We start from the raw sequence: 21,493 nt of genomic DNA, 5'->3' as shown, positions 1-21,493 counted from the left end.
TGTTTTAGCAAACAGCGATGGTACGTCACCGATTTCTCTTAAAATATAAAATTTTCTTACAATATCCAAACAGAAAAAATGATTTTCTTCAATCCGATGGATAGTTTTCGCTTAAAAAAAACAAAAACCTCTTTTCTGCATGGTCATAACAATTCTTATCATTATTATTTCTTACTTAATGGTAATTGTCTCTCTGATTACTCGAAATACTTCAAAAAAATGAAGTACAAATACGAAGTACGTAAAGTCTGAGTGGTATTTTTAAAACTGTGCTGTATGCATTATTAATTCTGTGGTCAAGGCGGTTGTTTGACATCAGTTTTTAAATTCAGTTCTTCGCGTCATATTAATTTGATGTTTAAAATATGCGGGCATTGTTATTTTAAAAAACAACTTTTACCGATGACCAATTTTTGAAATAATTGTACTTTGTTGTGCTATTTTTGATTTTTTTTATAGTGCCTTATGACTTGCCAATATTTAAATGAAATGAATATAAAATGCCGATTGCCAAAAATTTCCCGGCCTGAATATGAAAGAAACAAAGCAGAGTAGCAATTTTTTATTATTTTTCAATATAATCCCCGATAACTTCAATATACCCAATCCCTTTAAAAATATATTATTTTGATTTGTCTGCAAAATGAACTAAAACAGCCACTTTTAACTCAACTTCGTCGTTAAACCGCCGTCCACGTAAGTCCTTTTTTAAATATCCAAACAAATAATAGTCGCTGGGGGCCATATCTGGACTATAAGGAGGATGATCTATCTGTTGAAACCCATAATCTAAAATGGCAGCTGGTGCAACACCAGGTGCAAAAGAATTCCACTCCACTGCTTGATTCTTTTTCGATAGAGTGTCATAATAGAGAACCATAGTTTCATCTCCCGTAATTTCAAGGAGTCCCCATTCGAAAACGTTTTGCCCATTCTTTCACTACAGAATACGAATCACAACTTTGGCCGTACGCACCATCCAGCCTTTCTTTAATAATTTTGGGTGCTAACCCTTCTTTTGTCAAAAACTTTACTCAATTTGCGTTATTTGCGACTTTTTTTCGGACACGTCTTGTTTAAAATGCAGCCGATAAAAAACTATTTGACGCAAGACTTCATTTTTTTTTTTCGCAGCCTACTAAGATACATATTTGATACTGATACTGGAGCTGCATCTATGCCAGGCCGGAAAATTTTGGCACTAACCTAGTATAATTGTTTTTTTGTACCGTTCGATATACAAGCAGCCTTTAAAATATCAGTTTCTCAACATTGCAAATTATCGTAATATAAAATTTGGAACATTAATGAATTCGATAGATCGGTGGTCCTATACTTACCCGGTCGGCATACAGCGGCGTCCGTGGACGGTTGCTGGGTGAATACTTCGACCTCATCCATGAAGTGGTAGGTGGCGTTGAATCCGGTACCATCGAGCCTGTCGTTTGACCGGAAAGTGACGCGGAAGAATTTCCGGTCTGACTCAACGTCGAACTCTTTCAGTTGGCCGCAGTGGCGCGCTACTGAAGCTGCATCTATGTCAGGCCGGGAAATTTTGGCGCTAACCCCGTACATGAATATTTCAGTTATTACAACAACAAAAAGTCGTCAAGGCAAGTAGAACCTAACAACAAAAAATCAGGAAAGGCTCAAATTCTTACGGCAAATAACACCTTTCACCGTTCGCCTTACATTTAAATTGTATCATTCAAGGACATCTGAAGGTCGACCGACAACTTAAAACGTACAGGGAAACTTATTGTAAGTAAGTAAACAAAAGAAGTGTCAAACTAAATTCTGTCTAAACGCTCGGACGCCCTGTATACACGCTACCCAAACACTATCGGTAAGAGCCACTTTCAAAGAAACAACAAAATCCAAAACGAATTAAGTATAGTGGCGGCTCGAGAGGTCCGCGACAAAATCGATGTTTCCGTGTTGTCTTTTGCACCTGAGCGGAGTAGTTTTGGCAAACTTTTCTGCGGTATCGATTCGATGCGGCCCGCTAATGTCGGCGAAGTGGGGAGTCGCCCTAGAGGGATTAGAATAAATGTTGAGAGCTAGTTTTTAGATCATCCTCAAAGTTCAGGTTCGGTTCCAGGTTCTAAAAGACATTCGTTATCTACGAACGTCATCCGTACTATTTCTGTTGGTACCCGACACTTATTCTTTTCGTTTATAATTATGGTAAAGTCTGTTCATAGATATAAGAAAGTTACTAACGGATACGAATTAAGGAAAGACCCGGGCAAGCTGTAATAATGAAATATGGCCGAACAAGTCCGTACGTTGCTTAGAATGTAATTATTTGAGGTTTTGTTAGGAAAGATACTAAAAAATATTTATTTATATATGTATTTAGGTTAAATCTAAAATAAAATTGCAAACTATTTTTATTACCTTACTTACTTAAAATTATTCACATATTATATCAGTATCGCAATCATCGCCTGTTCTAATTATTATTTGTTCTATATTATTTGCAATATGGAATACGATTGTTCTGCTTTTTCTATATGTTTAACAAAATTTGCCCAACTTTGTGGAGAGAATGGCAGATACATTGGTAAGGTGGAAGCCTTAAAACTGTATACCCTAGATTTTTTGCATAATTATCACATACCTATTCCATTTGTAGGTTCAAGCTTTGTAGAACCTCAATTAATTGCTTTTTGGTATAATCTTCGTGAAAATAAATGTCGTTATTATACATGTAGTTTTGGATTGTTGCTTTTGTGTCAATGTCAATGGCTTCACAATTTTCCATACAGTTGATGTTGGAATTTTCGTCAATGTGGCCGTTTCTTCTAAAGATGCTTGCTTGCTGGCACCACGTTCAATGAGAGTCAAGTAAACATTGTTTATAACTTCCTTAGCCTCAATAGTTAATAGCGTTTTCTACATTTGGGCGGGAGCATCTCCTGAGATACACTAGACTTGCACATATATTGCATTATTCGCACACGCTGTATTACACGCGAAATAAGAATGATTACTAAAAAACTTAAACTAAGTAGAATACCAAACCAAAAAATATAAAATACAGGTAGGTATAAAATTATTTTCTATTACGGACCACAATTTTACCTGAATTTAAATTCCGAGACTTTAGGTAATAATCTTGTTGCATTGTATGTGAATGACAACCCTTGGATAATCCCAGCAATTGGTCACTTTCTTATATCTATGGACGGACCATACAGAGTGGAATATTAGCCAGTTTCAGCTAAGCCCCGATGAAGCCAACTGGATGAAACGTCAGCAAGTTCGATTCGACAGCAGTCGACGCAGAAAGAACTCAGAAGATTTCTAAACAGAATTACGGTAGCCCGTGGGAGTTTCGATGAAATGCTTTGCAAAAATGTCCTCAAAAATATTTATTAAAAAAAGTTGTCCCCTTTAGTCCGCGGAGCAAAGTATGCGTTAAATATACGTTCGTATATAATTTTACGTTACCTTTTCATTAAATATTCCATTAAATGCGGCAAAACGAGATTTTCGTCTAATGTAGACCCGACGGACGGAGGGGAAACTAAATGGAATTTTAGATGCGCGGCGTAGCCTCGCGTTTAACAAGGACAAATGCACGCGCGTATACGTTTCACGCGTAGGAAGCGTACGGTGTAGTTCAAATTATGTTATAAATAATTATTCTTCGTCGCAGGGTCTAGCTGTGACCTGGCGATAAGCAGCGACACCAGCAAGAACGGTACCATCAGCAGTCCGCTGTACCCGTCGCCGTATCCGTCGAAGACGACGTGCAGGTACGAGTTTCAAGGACGCGGTAAGGAGAGGGTGCGCATCGTCTTCCACGATTTCAACCTGTACCAGTCGCCAGAAGACGTCAAGGAAAAAGAGTGAGTTACAGGGAGAAAAATGAAATTTTCTTAAGTTCGAATATACTGTACAGTAAAGAAGTTGTATACGGAACACTTTTTACGATTTCTTTCCGTTTAAATCTCACTAAAAACCTCTTTATGTTGAGTTCTTTAAAAAAAAGTGTCTCGCAGTCGAGGAATTAGTAAATGTTTGCTTCGCCTTACGGTTCTCGACAATGTCTCTAAGGTTGTTGTCTAAAGACAGGCCAGCGGCGTCCTGAGATTGCACGCCGTTTTGAGCTGCTTTATAATGCTAGCTGTAGGGAAACCTTTAGAATCATGCAAAATACTCACCCTAGCATTGTATATTTTAACTTACGTACATAAAAGTTCAAAGTTAATGAAAGTTCACGTAAATGTAATGCAAAAAATATAAACAATTCCCGTATGCAGCCTATTAAAAAGTTTGCGGCATAATTTCTGGTGAATGCTGATAAAAATCAATTCCTTGTTCCTTTTTGTGTAGCTATCTGGTGTCTTTTTTTATGGATTCTTCTTTTCTACTTCTCGTTGCAATGCCCGGAAATATATTATTATCTAGCTATTTGTTCATCTAACCAAAATGATTCATATGATCTACCCAACATATTGTTGTATTTCTCCTCTCTCATTGGACTGTTGTCCAGATTTGAACTTATACAAAGTGTCGAAAATAATTATTCGAAAAACTTTGCAAGCGTTTCGGTCACACGATCATCATCAAACAGTCAAACAGTCAAAGCCACAACAAATTACAAACATGAATGCGAATCAGCTGCATTCCAATAATAATATTTTTTTTACGAAAGGGCTGAAAAACCATCAGAAATAACATATTGGTTTTAGTTTAAGACAAAATTTTTAAGCAACAGTTCAGAATATCTAAAAAAATAATCAGAATTTCTGATTGAAGTCAGGATTTCTCAGTTAAGTCGGAATTTCGGAGTTAAGTCCGAATTACTGAGTTAGAATATCTAGTAAATAAATCAGCATTTCTGAAAAACAAGTCAGAATTTCCGAGTTAATCAGAAGTCCAAAAAATACGTCAGAAATTATAGAAAATATGTCACAAATGCTGAGTTAATCAGAATTTCTGAAAATTGCATCAGAATTTCGAGAAAATAAGTTAGTATTTCTGAGCAACAAGACCAAATTATTAATTACAAATATGTCAAAATTTCTGAAAAAAATACAGAATTTCTAAAAATACTATAAAATTTGTAGAAAATTTTCTCAAAATTAAGTCAAAATTTCTAGAAAATCAGTCAGAATTTCTAATGAGAATTCCTAAAAACACGTCCGAATTTGTGCAAAATCAAGCAGAATTTCTGAGGTTATTAAAATTTCTAAAAATTACGTAAGAATTTTTAGAAAATAAGTCAGAATTTGTAAAAATTATACATCAGGATTTCTAGAAAATTAGTCATAATTTCTGCAAAAGTTGTAATAACTTCTATGTTAATCAGAATTCCTAAAGATACTTCAACATTTTTAGAAAGTAAGCCATAATTTCTGAATTAATTAGAATATCCGAAAATAATATAAGTCATAGAAATACTTCAGAATTTGTAGAAAATAAATGAGAATTTCTGAGGTTACAAAAATTTCTGAATATCAAGTAAGAATTGCTAGAAAATAAGTCGGAATTTCTGAAAATTTCCGCAGAATTTATGGAAAATAACTCAGAATTTTTGAGTTGATCAGAATTCCTAAAGATATCTTGAAATTTGTATAAAATAAGTCAAAATTTCTGAAATTTCAGAATTTTCAGAAAATTACGTCTAAATTTCAAGGTAATAAATTAGAATTTCTGAAAATCAAGACAGGAAAATAAGTCACAATTTTTAGGAAACAAACCAGAATTTCTGACATAACAATGACAATGTAAATGTAATTTCTATATTTGTAGAAAATTCGGAATATCAGAAAAACAGGACAGAAAATCTGGAAAAAAAGTCGGAATTTCTGAAAAATCAGTAATAATTGTTGGCATAAGTATTGGACAGTGGCAATGGAAACATCGGATATAAAGCGTGATTAATAAAGAATGGACAATCTCAAAAACTTTAAGTGTTAGATTTCGGAATATTTGCGATTTTGCCCTTCCTACCTATCGTCCCTTGCCTATATTATATAGATCGACCCTCGTATAGTCGAATAAGCTTTAATATTCCGTCTCATAGCTCGTGTGTACTCAATACACGAACGGCGTATTCACGGCAGCGTATGAATTCGGCAACTACGTAGAGTATGCTCCGCATATAATAGTCACTTCCGGCAGCCCGGTGCCGGAAGTAAACTCGCCGAATAATTTAGCGGCTCATTCTCGCAGTCTCTGGCAACGTTTCGGCTCTGTTCGGATGAATGAGACAGAGCTATCTCGTTGAGCTCTCTCTTTTCCGAGTTCAATGAAATAAAATACAAATATTTGAGACAACAGCGATACACGACGTAAAATCTTATACTACTGGCAACTTATAGGTCGAAAGGTCACGAAGTATTTTGCCGATTTTCCTAAGAAGAAGAAAAGAAGAGAAGAAGAAAAGTGTTCTGAGACCGATATTAACAGAGATATGGTACAATACCTTCAACAGTTTGAATGCAACAATAGATAGCAACTTTCGGATCACAATGACATGCGGAACTTGAGATATATATATATGCACTTATTTAAATTTGTGCCTTGACTGTCTTCCCTAGAAACCATATTTTCATGACAGGTGCGACAACCAAGACTCACTGGTCGCTTTCGTCCATATCGACGGGCGCATGGACAAACTCGACAGTTTTTGCGGCGGATCTCTTCCGAAACCCGTCATGTCGAACGGACCGCGACTCAAACTGGAGTTCCAGAGCCTATTCGCCTCCAGGTACTCCAGGGGATTCAACGCGACGTATAGCTTCACCGAAAGTAAGTATGAGTGATACAAACATTACATTACATTATTTCTTCCCAAACGTGATCTAAAACCACGCCTTTTATGTCTCCTTTAACCAAAAATGTTCGACATGGTAATTTATTAATCTCTCATATATCTTACTAAACGTGATTTTAAACATCCCCATATTTTATTTCGTCTTTAATATTTGACATCGTGTGCAAGCGAATCATATTTCATTTCTTCTTGACGATGATTTATCTCTCGTCCTTTATTTCTTCTCAAACGTAGTCTAAATTCATTAACAATAAATGTTTGGTATCGCAAAAAAAAAACAATGATATATACAAGCGACCATCTTTAATTTCTTCTTAATCAAAATATCGTTATTTATAGTTATAGTTATGGTTTCTCATATTTATTCCTAAACATGATTTTAAACTCCCTCATATTTTATTTCTTCTTCAACCAAAAATGCTTGACTTCGCTTCGCTTTACCATATTTTATTTCTTCTTCCTCGCAATGACAATGACGCTTTTTTTAGCGTTACACCGAAAACGTTTAAAATCGAAAAAAAAAACTATAAGCGTACCATATTTTATTTCTTCTTTAATGTGATCTTAATCTGCCCCATATTTTATTTTTTCTTTAACAAAAACATGGTTAACATGGTTATAGTTAAAGGTAATTATTAATTTCTCATATTTCTTCCTAAATGTGATTTTAAACTACCCCGATCTTTTTCTTCTTTAAGCAAAAATGTTTGACATCGCAAAAATCAGTATGCGTACCATATTTTACGTCTTCTTCCTCAAAATATGGTTAGTTTTGCAAAGTGTCTCATTTTTCGCATCGGAAACTCTCTTATGACGCTCTGTTTATCTTAGCAATTTTTGCCCAAACGTGATCTAAAACTCAGCATTTTTTTATTTCTTCTTTATCCAGGAATGTACCATATTTTATTTCTTGTTCATCAAAACATGGTTAATTATGGTTATATTTATAGTTATGGTGAAAGGTGATTTATTACTTCCACATACTTCTTCTCAAACATGATTTTAAAATGTCGCATATTTTATTTTATTTTATTTTTTTTTTGGTAAATTTTCGCAACAGGCTCGTAGTGTTTATAAAAGGTATTTCCATTCTGTTTCTACGTAATGTTTTATTTCTTCTCCATCGCAATTGTCATAAATCCTAAAAAGCTCATATCTTTCTTACATGTTATTTCTTCTTAATGATGATTTATTACTTCTCACTAGTTCTATATCTATGTTTTATTTGTTCTTCTGTCCCATGTTTTACATCTGTTTAAATACGGTTGATTATCATTACTACCAAAAAGTTCACAACGTTCGCTACTATCCTGCATATTATTTCTTCTTTATGGCCTCATATTTTATTCCCTCTCTATCCAAATATGTTTGAGATCATTAATATTCATTTTAATAAATTAAGAATCAAATATTTTATTTCTTCTCTGTTGAATACATCATTCATAATCACGAAGGCCAAAAAAATCATAAATAAAAAAAGTTTTATATCTATTCTCATATTTTATTTGTTGTTTATTCCACCATATTTGCATATTCTAAATTATTAAATTCCATCACGCAGTCGAACTCAGACCTTTGACTTCTCTTGAGAGCTGTATTTGACAAGATTAATATTGGTATTGTCAACTTGCTCTCGTTTTGCTTGACGCGCTGCGATATTATACGATACTATGTGCCGGAGGGACATAAAAGGTAAATAAAATGCCACGTATACGTCGAGAGACAGTGCAATCTCTGATGACGTAACCCGTACAATATCCGCTTTTAGGCATCAAGGCATGGGGCTCAAAGGCAAAATTCGAATTTAATATTACTGGCCGTGCTTTAGCGGCGGAATATTTCGAACAAAAGTTCTTCGCGATGAGGCAATCGATACGTTCTGGGAAATACTAAGAGTGGCAAGCAATATCTTGGAGAGAGTTTTAACTATTATGGATGTCTCGTTTTTTGGTTATTCTTTATTGAACTTTGTTAAAGCGATATTTATAACTATTTCATATTTTATTTCTTCTCTGTAGATATTTTAGTTCTTCTTGATCGTGATTTTAAAAATGCCTCGAACGTTGGTGTCTCATATTTTGCTTCTATCGAAATATCTTTAAATCATATTCAGTACTTTCTACTGTTTCATATGTTATATCTTCAAAATCCTATTCCATTTCTTCCTTATAAAATTACTTTTCGGTATTTGAAATCATGATTCATATGTAACTGTTTCATTTTTTTCTTCTTCTTATTTGCGGTCCAAATCGGACTCCAAGTTCCGTTTCTTCTTAATCGTATTTTAGTTCTTCTTTATTGCAATTCTTCTGGATATGCCCGACATAGATGTATTTGCTTCATATTTTACTTCTTCTAATCCATTCTTAAATATGCCTCATTCTTTATTTCTTCTTATTCGTGATTTATAAATATCTCATATTTTACATCTTCCTTATTGAAAAACCTGTGAATATTCTTCAAATCGGTATTTGCAACTGTTTCTTCAGTATTAAAGTCTTTTTGGATATTTTAGATATAGCTAAAGTTTTCTTTGATAATATTTTGTTTCTTTCTTATTAAAATATGTTTGGATATCATAAATTTAGATATATCTGTTTCATATTTCATTTGAGTTTACTAATCATTTCGAGCTGACTAAAATTTTATTTATCCCTTATTTAAATGCCTTTCAATATTCCCTAAATACGATTTTTATTTTTTCTTCATTGAAATGCGTTTTGACATTCCAGATTTTGTTATAACTGCTCCTTCATACTTCATTTGTCTATATTTGTAATCTGCAGTCGTTTATTTTACTTCTTTCTCATTGAATATTCTATAAATTAGTATTTAGAACCGTTTCTTAATAATTGTTACAACTTTTGGATATTCTAAATCATGATTGAGATACAACGCTTTCATGATTTATTTCTTCCTAACACCAGCTTGTTTCTTCTTGTTGAAGATCGTTTAGATATAATAAGTATAGATATTATTAGATTATACTATTAGATTTATTTCATTTCTATTTATTGATCATTTGTAGCGGTTTTATATTTGGTTCCTTTCTTATTGATACACTTTTCAATATTCTTTAAATTAATTTTGCATGTTTTTAATGATAATGTGTCATCTCCCATTTTATTTAATCATATTTTATTTCTCCGTTATTGAATTGTCTATAACTGTTGCTCGGTTATTCTTCTTCTCCATAGGATGTTGTTTCTGCTTGTTGAAATACGTTTGAATATCACAAGCTTAGATACAAATGTTTCATATTTAATTACTATTCTATTCTATTTGTCCTTTAGTGATTAGTTATTACTATTTACTTTTGGATATTTTAAATTATGATTTTAATACATCTGCCCCATTTTATTCGTTTTTAATCATTTTATTTCCAACTTTACATATAGCTATAGTATTCTAGTCCTACTTATTCGCGATTTAAATCTACCTCGTATGTTATTTCTTCTTAATTTAAAACGTTTTATTTTGGACAAATTTCAGATTTCGGTATCAGTAGCGGCACCCAGCTGCCGGAATACCCATGTGCCTTCGTATTGAATAGTAACGAGACGAAAAGTGGATATTTTCACAGTCCGAATTACCCCGGCTTTTATCCGCGAGATACCGAATGCCATTACTTCTTCCACGGCAACTTGAAGGAAAAGGTCCACCTTCATTTCACCTACTTCGATGTCGAGGGCGTGTTACCGTGAGTATATGCTGTTTTTTGGCGCAAAATTAGGGCAAAGTCTGTTCATAGATATAAGATAGTGACCAACTGATACGAATTAAGGAAAGACAGGTCGGCACTTTGCTTAGAATTTCATTGATAAATTGGTTAAGGCTTTCGCGGCCCGTTGGTAAGCTATTATCTTCATTCGGGTTTAAAGGCCGTCGTCGATTGGAACTACTTCCTAACGTTTCGCTAGCACGAGTGGCGAGCTTCTTCAGAGGTCCTTCCATCTCCGATGTTGGACGTAGACTGACGATTTCTCCTGCGCAGGTTGTATTTATGCCGATTGGTGGAGGGCGGGGCTTGTTCCGCTTCGGTTGGTCTCGGGATATCGATCGGTACTGCTCGGGCGTTCCTAAGGATCGGGTTCCAGATTTGGTTAAGTCTAAGGGTCTCCTCCTTTCGGTTGAAATTGTGTGGGTGTTTTTGAATCTCAATGGCTTCCCCGACTAGTCTGTTGTGAGCAATTTGTGAATTTCATTATTTGGGGTTTTGTTAGGAAAGACACTAAACAATATTTATTCATTTATGTATGTATTTATGTTTAAATCTAAAATGAAATTACAAATTATTTTTATTACCTACTTAAATTACTTAAAATTATTCATATCAGTATCACTATCACTATCGCTATCATCGCCTGTTCTAATTATTATTTGTTCTATATTATTTGCAATATGGATTGTTATACTTTTTAGCAATTGGTCTAGATATATTTTTGTTGAACACATCATTTTTATAAATTTTGACGATAAATCAAAAATTAGGAAGTTTAAAAAATATATAAAAAAAAATGTGATACCGTTTTGCTCGGTGAGCAAAGTTAAAGAATTTACGTTAGGTAATAGAATAAGGACACGGGTTTAATTGAATAACAGTCACGTGGAATCCAAAAATCAAAATTAATATGTACTTATTGATATAAGTAGCTTAAACTTAAGTCTATTAAGTTCGTCCATTGAAAAAACGTATTTATTTATCAGGAAGCAGAACTTGGACGGTTTTTTAAATATTTCTGCAAGAAAACGGAGGCGTAACATGACGCTGTTAACGGTTACCATGGTGACGTTTACCCTGCGATATAATTGTTTTTAGATAGTTCAAAGCCTGCTTGTTTAAAGTTGGAATTTTCAAAGCTTTTTGGGGGGGGGGGGGGGTATAGCTGCCCCGTTACTACAAGGAAGTAATCAAATATGCCAGATTCAAGTTTACACCGAGCTTTATTACTCTTTTATCGTTTTTGACTTGGGCTTACTATGCAACTTTTATTTTCTTAAAAATGGGGCCGCATATATTCGCTATCGAATTGTCGCTGCGAAACTTTCGCAATTTCCTTCGCAACGTGCGGGAAAGTGGTGGGAAATTTATAGGGGACCGACGCGGTGCAGAATTTATTAGGTTGAGTGAGGGGTGGGGGGTTGCTTTAGTCGTGACGTTTGTTTGTTTACAGCCTCGCATCTCTTTTGTCTTTTAGGTTATTGAAGAGTTTGGAAAACGAAATTATAGGATTTTTTCCATAAAGTCCAGTGGCGTAGTGCGCCTCCTTACTTGCTCTAACCGTTTGTCAGTTAACGAAGCAAACATATATTTTTTTAAATGGTTCACCCTCTCTAATTTTTTTTTGCGTTAATTGGAAATCATTTAAGCTTTTCAGAAATACGTATTAATATAGAGTTATTATTATGATCAATTTATTAAAAACATTATCCAAGTAACCAATTATTAAGATACAAGGAACTCAATACGTTAAAGCTCAATTCTTAAATGTGTTTTATAGGTTATGTACTACTTAATATAGTCCATTATAACATTAGTTAATACGGAAACACATTATATCTAAGCAATATTAACATACAGGGTGACACAAGAAAGTGGGAACACTCTAGAACTTGTAACAACTTGAGATGGCGATTTGAAATTTGAAAGGGTTAATATAATGTAGTCAATGGTTGTACTTCCGGTTTGAGCGGACACGACAGGAACTTTCGAATTTTAAATGACACAACCTGTATTTTTTGCATTTTTTGGATTCAGGAGGTCATTCTACGTAGGATAGGATGGTTTTTCTCTCTTTTTTTATTTAATTTTTGAAAATTGTGTCTAGGAGGCCGTGATCAAATTTATCGGGTCACCTCATCGTTGGAAAAATTGTAAATGAAACTTTTCTTTAGTTGCCTAATGGCAAATAGCAATTCAGATAATGAACTATTATTTTCTTAAGATAACCTAGTTTCTGCTACAAAAATTGCTTGTTCTGTGCCTGCAAGATAATCACGGCGTTGCTTTTATGCAATCTAATATATTTGCTTCTCCCTGTTCCCCATACTCATTCAAAAAATTTGGGAACGGTTGTCGTCTCTCTGGATATCTGATATAAACACAATATATTCCTGTAAAATAAAAATTATACTGACTATATCCCTTTCAAAACTTTACCTGTGCCAATATAATTCCGAAGATTCTTGGGCATTTTCAATGCATTGTGGAGAACATACAAAACATAAGAAACCACTGCGATTATTATAGAAAATGAAATAAACACAGAAGAAATAAATGGATGGGTAATAAAAATATGATTAATAACTGACAGTCTCGTAAGTTTTTGACACATTTGCTTTTTTGTTATTAGTAGATGAGTCATAGCCAACGTAATATTTATAATATTAATTGGACATAGTTATTTTAAAAAATATATTTTCATTACTACAAATAAAGTAAATTATCAAAAAAAATTGAATTAATTTTCAAAGAAACTTTATACTATTATGTAGGGAGTTTCATTTAATATATATATATATATATATATATATATATATATATATATATATATATATATATATATATATATATATATATATATATATATATATATATATATATATATATATATATATATATATATATATATATATATATATATATATATATATATATATATATATATATATATATATATATATATATATATATATATATATATATATATATATATATATATATATATATATATATATAGTCATAGCCATATTTTATGAAAATGATCAACTCTGCCTTGATGGCAACCATATTATCTATGTTTGCAATTGTTTTAACATTGTTCTACTTTTACCATTTCAAATATCTTAAGTTACTTAACTACCCTGCAGATCTTGCAGGTTTGATTGTTATCAAGGCAGACTAGACCATTTTGAAACAATACGGCTGTTGTCCAAAAATCGAATGATTTTTATTTTTAAACTGAAATATCTCAAAAACGGCTAAATGGAATGTCAACAAACTATATGTTTCTCAAATAATATATAGGGAACTCCATTAAAAAAATGATATTGCCGTCGTCTGTTTTTTCTGACATTTGCATACGATAACAGACCAAAAATCTTCGAAATTTTGTATTTACACTTTTTTCTATCGTTCAAAATTCACCCGCTAGGTGGGTGTCAAAATATAATGAATAACCTTCTACATAGTTCCAGAGTAAGGGGGAATTTTACCCGAATATGTGTAAATGATATACCAGAGCTTTGAGAAAATGAAGTTTTGCTCATTTCTTCGTATTACGTACTCCAAAAATATTACACTTCGTAGGTGCGAGGCGATTTCAGCGAGCGACTACGTCGAGTTCTCGAATTTTATGGCGCGGGACCGAAAATACGCGCGCCACTGCGGCCAACTGAAAGAGTTCGACGTTGAGTCAGACCGGAAATTCTTCCGCGTCACTTTCCGGTCAAACGACAGGCTCGATGGTACCGGATTCAACGCCACCTACCACTTCATGGATGAGGTCGAAGTATTCACCCAGCAACCGTCCACGGACGCCGCTGTATGCCGACCGGGTAAGTATAGGACCACCGATCTATCGAATTCACTAATGTTCCAAATTTTATATTACGGTAATTTGCAATGTTGAGAAACTGATATTTTAAAGGCTGCTTGTCTATCGAACGGTACAAAAAAACAATTATACGAGGTTAGTGCCAAAATTTTCCGGCCTGACATAGATGCCGCTCCAGTATCAGTATCACATATGTATCTTAGTAGGCTGCGAAAAAAAAATGAAGTCTTGCGTCAAAAAGTTTTTAATTGACAGCATTTTAAACCAGACGTGTCCGAAAAAATGTCGCACATAACGCAAATTGAGTATAGAGCAGTCATAACTTTCTTGACAAAAGAAGGGTTAGCACCTAAAATTATTAAAGAAAGGCTGGATTGTGAAGGAATTCTTTTGATAGATTTTAAAGAAACTAATACCACTGTCGATGGTAAATATTACGCACTATTATTACATAAATTGCGAGACTGCACACGTGTAATAACGTCGAGGAAAACCGACCACAGGTGTGCGTCTTTTGCACCTGGTGTTGCAAAAGCTGCCATTTTAGATTATGGGTTTCAACAGATAGATCATCCTCCCTATAGTCTAGATATGGCCCCCAGCGACTATTATTTGTTTGGATATTTGAAAAAGAACTTACGTGAACGGCGGTTTAACGACGAAGTTGAGTTAAAAGCTCATTTTGCACACAAACCGAAAGGGATTGAGTTGTTAATAAAGAGATGTAATAAGTGTATTGAAGTTAAGGGGGATTATATTGAAAAATAATAAAAAATTGTTACTCTACTTTGTTTCTTTCATATTCAATCCGGGAAATTTTGGCGCTGCCCTCTTAAGTGGTACCATCAGTCAGCAGGAACCATTGTTGTGTTTTTTTTTTTTTAATAATTGGAGCCATCGGAAGTTGGACTAATAAATGTTGCATTTTTACATTTTGATTATTTACAACGGTGAGATACTGAAATTTTTAGGGTATGTACCTTAATGCTTTTTCGATCAAACTGTAGCGAAAAGTCAAACGTATGTGGTACCGTCTGCTGTCAGGAAGGATGTGTATGTAAGGATAAAAATAATAATAATAAAAATTGGAGCTAAACGGAAGAGACAAGTGGGACTTTGAGGTATCTAAAGATAGACCTCATCAACCTTTAATAAATATTTTAACATTCTTAGAGCAATGTAAGTGCTTTGAAAAAATTATAATCAAAATTTGTTTAAAAAACTTCAAAAATGTAATAATCAATTTTTCCATTTTTATATTTTAATTATTTATAATCGTAAGAATCTGAAATTTCTGGGGAATATACTCTAACTCCATTTCTATCAAACGGTACTGAAAAGTCAGTTATGGGTGGTACCATCTGCCGTCTGTATCGAATTTTATGTAACGATAATTTTTTTTTATTGGAGCTAAACGAAAAAGGACAAGAGGGGCTTTGAGGCAACTAAAGATAGACCTCATTGACCTCTACCTCTAGGAAATATTTTAACACTCTTAGAGCAATGTAAGTGGTTTAAATAAATTATAATCCAAATTTTGAAAAATGCGTTTAAAAATTAATAACCAATTTTTGCATTTTTATATTTTAATTACTTATAATCGTAAGAAACTGAAATTTCTAGGGTATATAATCTAACTCCATTTCTATCAAACGGTACTGAAAAGTCAGTTATGGGTGGTACCATCTGCCGTCTGTATCGAATTTTATGTAACGATAATTTTTTTTTTGTTGGAGCTAAACGAAAAAGGACAAGAGGGGCTTTGAGGTAACTAAAGACAGACCTCATTGAGCTCTACCCCTAGTAAATATTTCAACATTCTTAGAGCAAAATAAATGTTTTAAAGAAATTATAATTCAAATTTTAAAAAATAGGATATTTTTCGAAAATATACCATTTTTATGCAAAGTAAAAATGTTTTATAATAATTAGAGCTAAACGGAAAGGACAGGAGGGACTATGAGGTATATAAAGGTGGAAGGAGGAAAGACTGTAATATTCTAAGAGAAATGTGGGTGTTTTAAAAAACATATAATCCGAATTTTAAAAAATACGATTAAAATTTAATAATCAGTTTTTCCTATTTTTTAGTTTAATAAATATTTTTTTTACAAAAAAATAAATTCTTGTATTTTTCTATTTCGCTGATTTACTATCGCGAGAGGCTGAAATTTTTAAGATATATGTATTTTATGAACTTTGCATACTTTATATACAAATCCCTTGCGACATTCGGCTACCTCATCTCCTTAAAACTTGTTCCGTTTAGAGAGCTCCCATTCTCGGTTCGTTTCAAATTGACTCGCGTGAAAACGCAATTCATTTCGTTCTATCAGCAACGAGTCCATCCCTGTCCGGTCCAAATTTTCGGTTGTGTGGATTTTTCTCGAAAACGGCGAGTTTTATGGAAAAAATGCGTTTTACATCAATTGTAGACCATAAAATTATCTACAAAAATTGTTGCTATACTTTATTTCCTAGCACCCACCATTAGCGAGATATCGCGATTGATGGGATGTCTACGAGACGGGGGGCTTCTTTTGATGGTTTATCCTCAAAATTATAAATGGTATTTCAAAACAAATGCGCTAAACTTATGGAGGTGATTCCTTGTTGAGAACAAATGGTAATTTCTTATAAAAACGTAACAAATATGGGGGAACAATAATATTTGTTTATCTTAAAACCGAAAATATCCCAAAAATATTATTTTAATAAACGTATATATAGCAAACTACTATGTATTTTAAGTAAGGCATCACCCATCAACCTTGTCGCATTTATTTTGAAATTTTCTGTATAGTTGTACTCACTTTAAGAATCGCAATATCTTGGGAACGATTATTGCTACTGAAAAAAGTATAAAATCCATTTTTGTTGAAAATTTTAAGGTCTACAATTTATCTCTAAACAATTTTTTGAATAAAACTCACCGTTTTCGGGAAAACTCGAAAAAAACCGAAAATTAGACCAAAAAAGTTTTCGAACGGCGATGTTCATTCATACGGTTTTCGAACGATGGCGCTTATATGTCATACGGATCGCCTTCCGTTTTTAGGGGCAGCGGCGTCCTGTCTGGGGCTCGCGCTGGTCGTCCTCGCAATAAAACTGTCGACATAATCGAGACGGACCGCGAAGAAACCCACCCAAAGCAATACATGGTAAATCGAAAACACGGGTCGTTTTTCCTTACGCCATTTTTCATTTTCGCCCAAGGTTAAAAAACAAGTGAAAGTTAATATATTACATAAATCTCTTAGATTTTTGCATATTGTACACTTTTACGAAAATAAAAAATGGTGTCACTATCTTTTCCAATCACCCCGTACAACGTTAATTTCCCTGCATTTTTCCTTTTCAGAGAGAGTCGTGTGCCGCAACTCTCGCGATTATTTCGGATCGGGGCGAGTTGCGTCAGAGTTATCGATCCCGCCACCTACGATCAACATATCCTACTTTCTTAAATCAATTGAGCAAGCCGATTAGGTGCATACGACTCGACGAGAGCATCATTCGCCGTTAGTTTGTTGCGTACGCCCCTGGCGGCGCTATGTGTACACGTTTTGTCCCCCAAAATGGCACCAGCAACTGTTTTGACATCATTTACGTCATCAAGCGAGAATTGTCCAGCACTTTTAGCATGTAATCATAAAAAACTGAAATCTAATTCGGGAACTAACCAAATTCACAATGTCCAAACGTAAACGACGAAACAGCATTTATATTTAAAAAACATACTTAAGAAGATCGACTTTGCAGCGCAAGAAAAGTTGGCCTAGGGATTCCGAATGTCTTTGGTGTAAAGTCGGCCTTAGCGAAACGTCATCTCACAACGATCGGTTTCTGTTAATACTATGTTCTAGACATGTCGTGTTCTTCGTTATTTATTTTTTTTAAACAACTATTTTCAGTTAAACTAGCTGTAAGTGTATAAAATTATGGATAATGTAGACTGTGACTATGATGGACCCTTTGTAAATAGTATTCATATAAGAAATAGTGCACAATAAAGTAATTGTTTATATACGCTGGTTTTATTTTGTCTTCTGTGTTTTTAATTACTATTTTCTACGCTTTTTCTCGTAAATTCTGTGATTTTAATAAGAATAACGTAATTTATAAGTTGTTTATGTGTTCTGTGATGGCGTTGGTAGATCAGTTTGGCTAAAGCGACGAATCAAATAAACCTGGTTTACTAAGTAAATAAACCGTTTCAAAAATTTTCCTTGTTTAAATGTTTATCGACACATTTATTGAAGAACTATTATCACATTAATCGAGCTGAATAAGAGCTTACGTATGTCCTGCAGCAGTAGCAATATTTGGCGTTGTGTTCTATGATTTCGAAGAGGTTGCACAACCGTCTAAGCATCGCTCATTCTGTGATTTAAAAGTTAGTCTAATGAAACGCATCCGACTTCAAAGAAAACGGGATTTTTATGAAAAAAATCAAACTAGGAACGTGTAATCTGTAAAATGGTTTATTCAGGAAATCGAAAAAGATGCGTTACAATAAAAACTAGCACTGTGAATGAACCTCGGGTCGCTCTATTTACAATGACGGGCGATAACGGGTGTGTGAACAATCCAAGCGGTGATGAAAAAGCAAAAGCCGGACGTCATTACACTTCAGCTCTGCTGCTGCTGCGCCAATTTCATTTCGACGATTTCGACAATGGCGTCTCGAATCTTGCTCTTTTCCAATCCCAAATATTGAATTTTCTCCATTTGCTCTGTCACGAACTCTATTTTCCGTTGGAAATAGTCTTTCGCGGCGGGTATGTCCTAAAACAAGAGCAACTGTACAGGTTCCATGCCGGGAGAGTTGTATATCTACCTTTTCCACATAATACCTGGTACCAATGTCGATAATAACATTGTTCGTATCGACTAACTTCCCTGGAACATACATCTATGAGGCGTTAAGGCTTTAAAAAGATCCCAAACTCTGCGCATATCACAAATCACTATTTAAAAAAGGATACCGAGCCCGTCAACGGCACTAAAATTTCACTTCCTTCCGAATCTGGCGAGAAATTTTGTAACGTTTCGCTCGAAGTTTGGAATTTCGTTTGCGCCACCTTCAAGGACGCCAGAGACTCTTGGAACAAGTTCAACTCCTAAAAAGGAATCAATAAAACAATGCCACTCGGTTGAGGTTAGGGTACGTGCCTGGTCGAGTTGCTGCTTGAGCTGCGACAACTGCGGGATGTTCAATTGCTTCAGATCGATTTGTTTCATGTGGGGCTGTTCCGTCGCGGAAATCTGAGCCATCTCGCCTGTGTTTATATATCGAAACTACACCCGCTCACAGACGGTAACCAAAGCTACACAGAATAAAAAAAAAGTGGAACAAGTGTGCCACACTGTCAGGTTTTAATTTTGGATAACACAATAAGTTCGTTTAGCCAGCTGCGGTTTTTTAACACAATGCGTTTTTCATTAAATTCCGTTTATCTTCTTCATTTGTAATAATTTATAGTATAAACTAACCTCTGAGTGCATCTTACTCCGTCAAAACCCGTCTGTGTTCCGTGCCTCCGTTGTCTATGGTCAAAAAATCGCAACTTTTTTATTCGTAAATAATGCTGATTTCGAGGGGGTTATCGACGCTTAAAGCGGTGCGGGGTATTCAGAACGCAAATGTTTACGCGAAACAATCCGTTAGGAACAGCGGAGCGTAATTCACCTAAGTTATGTGTTTATCGATTATGTAATTTGGGACGTTTTAGATGGACTTACCGTAAGGGGCCTCCACCGTATAGCAAAAATATGACACGTCTGCCGCATCTGATCCAGGCCTACGCAATCTGGTGGATCGTGTGGCATCTTTGGACCCAATTCGATCACATAACAGTAAGTGCAGCTTCTCCCACAAGATACATCGATAACCTGTGCGGGTGCTTTTTTTATAGGGTGAATTCCCCTATCCGGACCCGTCCAAATGGACAGACGAAGAGTTAGGAATACCACCGTTAGATTAAACCACACTGTTCTTGTAAAAAAAATTAAAAAGTGTAACATTCTTTTATTGCTTAAAAATATAAATCTGTAGAAGTATCAACGTGGTACATCAATAACAATGCAGGGTAATAATCGAGTAGCATTTCTAACGGGGACACATCGCGTGCCGGCCTCCATCGACGGGTACGCTAGCCCCGGTTATAAAACTAGCATGGTCGCTGGCCAAAAACGCGATAGTGCCGGCTACTTCTTCGGGTTGACCTGGCCTACCCAGGGCGTGGGTTTGCTCCGACCTTTTGAGGAAGTTCTCGTACTGCTCCTTGTTCATGCCACTGGTGGTGTGTAAATTCGTGACCGTGACTCCCGGATTTACTGAATTCACCCTCACTTGCTTGGGCGCCAGGTCGAGCGCGGCGCACCTAAAATAAATCAAAGCGACAGTTAACAGTACTTTCAAAGCCTGCTATTGAAAAAAACAGAGTTAAAAATTCGGTTACCTTACCTTGTAAACTGATCGACGGCCGCCTTGGCCATACAGTAGGCGAGAACACCCGGGAAGGCCCTGATACCGTTGACGCTGCTTACGTTGACGACGTTTCCCTTGGTCTCGATTAAATGGGGCACCGCCAGCGTCGTCAAATTATAAATCGAACGTACGTTCACGTTCATCACCCGATCGTACTGCTCCAAGCTTGTATTCTCGACGGATCCGGTTTCGATAACTCCCGCGTTATTGACCAAAACGTCGAGTTTGCCGTAATGTGCGATCGTTTTATCGAGGAGGGCCTTGGTTTCGTCTTCGTTGGTTAACTCGCCTGTCAAGATCAGGGGCGTCGGATTCACGTCGCATTCCGACGCGACTTTTTTCAAATTTTCCCGGTTCCGGCCGGCCAACGCGAGACTGGCGCCCAATTTCGCGAAATGTTTCGCGGTAGCAGCCCCTATTCCCGAACTCGCCCCGGTTATCAGAACCACTTTGCCGGCGAACTGCATGTCGGCCATGTAGAAAAGCACTGCGTCTTATCGGAGTATGCCGTAGATTGGGCAATCGTTATCTCGCGTTTGTTTTGTTTTGCGCGACTCAATTTCGAGGTTAACTTCGACCGATACCCTTTGCATGCGTAATTGGTGAGTCGCGTTCCGGTGGCATACAACGAGATTGTTTTATAAACATGTAACT

The 21,493-nt window shown here is 35.2% G+C and overlaps 4 protein-coding genes across 6 annotated transcripts in view; 2 read left to right on the top strand and 2 right to left on the bottom strand.

Annotated features, from left to right (window-relative positions):
* Window positions 1–18,361, top strand: part of LOC132700483 (suppressor of lurcher protein 1) — a 202,204-nt gene extending 183,843 nt beyond the window's left edge. For all 3 annotated transcript variants that reach the window (XM_060667836.1, XM_060667837.1, XM_060667839.1), the window contains 6 exons: window positions 3,665–3,857; window positions 6,578–6,768; window positions 10,286–10,493; window positions 14,103–14,350; window positions 17,408–17,510; window positions 17,711–18,361. In XM_060667836.1, the coding sequence (XP_060523819.1) occupies window positions 3,665–3,857; window positions 6,578–6,768; window positions 10,286–10,493; window positions 14,103–14,350; window positions 17,408–17,469 (902 nt within the window). In that variant the 3' untranslated portion in view covers window positions 17,470–17,510; window positions 17,711–18,361. The remainder of the gene's footprint in view (window positions 1–3,664; window positions 3,858–6,577; window positions 6,769–10,285; window positions 10,494–14,102; window positions 14,351–17,407; window positions 17,511–17,710) is intronic.
* The window catches only part of LOC132700488 (NADH dehydrogenase [ubiquinone] 1 beta subcomplex subunit 2, mitochondrial-like), a 190,286-nt gene extending 169,862 nt beyond the window's left edge, over window positions 1–20,424 (top strand). The window contains exons 2-4 of the mRNA XM_060667844.1: window positions 19,916–20,029; window positions 20,082–20,205; window positions 20,265–20,424. Of these exons, the coding sequence (XP_060523827.1) occupies window positions 19,935–20,029; window positions 20,082–20,205; window positions 20,265–20,333 (288 nt within the window). The 5' untranslated portion in view covers window positions 19,916–19,934 and the 3' untranslated portion in view covers window positions 20,334–20,424. The remainder of the gene's footprint in view (window positions 1–19,915; window positions 20,030–20,081; window positions 20,206–20,264) is intronic.
* On the bottom strand, window positions 18,815–19,922 carry LOC132700487 (prefoldin subunit 5). The gene is made up of 5 exons (XM_060667843.1): window positions 19,843–19,922; window positions 19,522–19,676; window positions 19,335–19,469; window positions 19,187–19,261; window positions 18,815–19,134 (listed from the first exon to the last, which is right to left on the bottom strand). The coding sequence occupies exons 2-5, from the start codon at window positions 19,621–19,623 to the stop codon at window positions 18,979–18,981; spliced, it is 468 nt and encodes a 155-aa protein (XP_060523826.1). The 5' UTR covers window positions 19,624–19,676; window positions 19,843–19,922; the 3' UTR covers window positions 18,815–18,978.
* LOC132700485 (3-oxoacyl-[acyl-carrier-protein] reductase FabG-like) lies at window positions 20,362–21,342 on the bottom strand. Its single transcript, XM_060667841.1, has 2 exons — window positions 20,816–21,342; window positions 20,362–20,732 (listed from the first exon to the last, which is right to left on the bottom strand). The coding sequence occupies exons 1-2, from the start codon at window positions 21,313–21,315 to the stop codon at window positions 20,459–20,461; spliced, it is 774 nt and encodes a 257-aa protein (XP_060523824.1). The 5' UTR covers window positions 21,316–21,342; the 3' UTR covers window positions 20,362–20,458.
* Window positions 21,343–21,493: the final 151 nt, after the last annotated feature.

This window comes from Cylas formicarius, unplaced genomic scaffold (assembly GCF_029955315.1).
Source record: "Cylas formicarius isolate icCylForm1 unplaced genomic scaffold, icCylForm1.1 PGA_scaffold_4__25_contigs__length_36172078, whole genome shotgun sequence".
NCBI lineage: Eukaryota > Metazoa > Arthropoda > Insecta > Coleoptera > Brentidae > Cylas > Cylas formicarius.
The sequence above is the reverse complement of the archived record's forward strand: the minus strand, read 5'-3'. Positions and strand labels throughout refer to the sequence as shown.

Coding starts and splice junctions, on each gene's coding strand:
- LOC132700487 (XM_060667843.1), bottom strand. CDS start 19,623: ATGGCTCAGATTTCCGCGACGGAACAGCCCCACATGAAACAAATCGAT. Junction 19,470..19,521: donor TCAAGCAGCAACTCGACCAG/GCACGTACCCTA, acceptor ATTCCTTTTTAG/GAGTTGAACTTGTTCCAAGA. Junction 19,135..19,186: donor CCAGGTATTATGTGGAAAAG/GTAGATATACAA, acceptor CTCTTGTTTTAG/GACATACCCGCCGCGAAAGA.
- LOC132700485 (XM_060667841.1), bottom strand. CDS start 21,315: ATGGCCGACATGCAGTTCGCCGGCAAAGTGGTTCTGATAACCGGGGCG. Junction 20,733..20,815: donor GCCGTCGATCAGTTTACAAG/GTAAGGTAACCG, acceptor GATTTATTTTAG/GTGCGCCGCGCTCGACCTGG.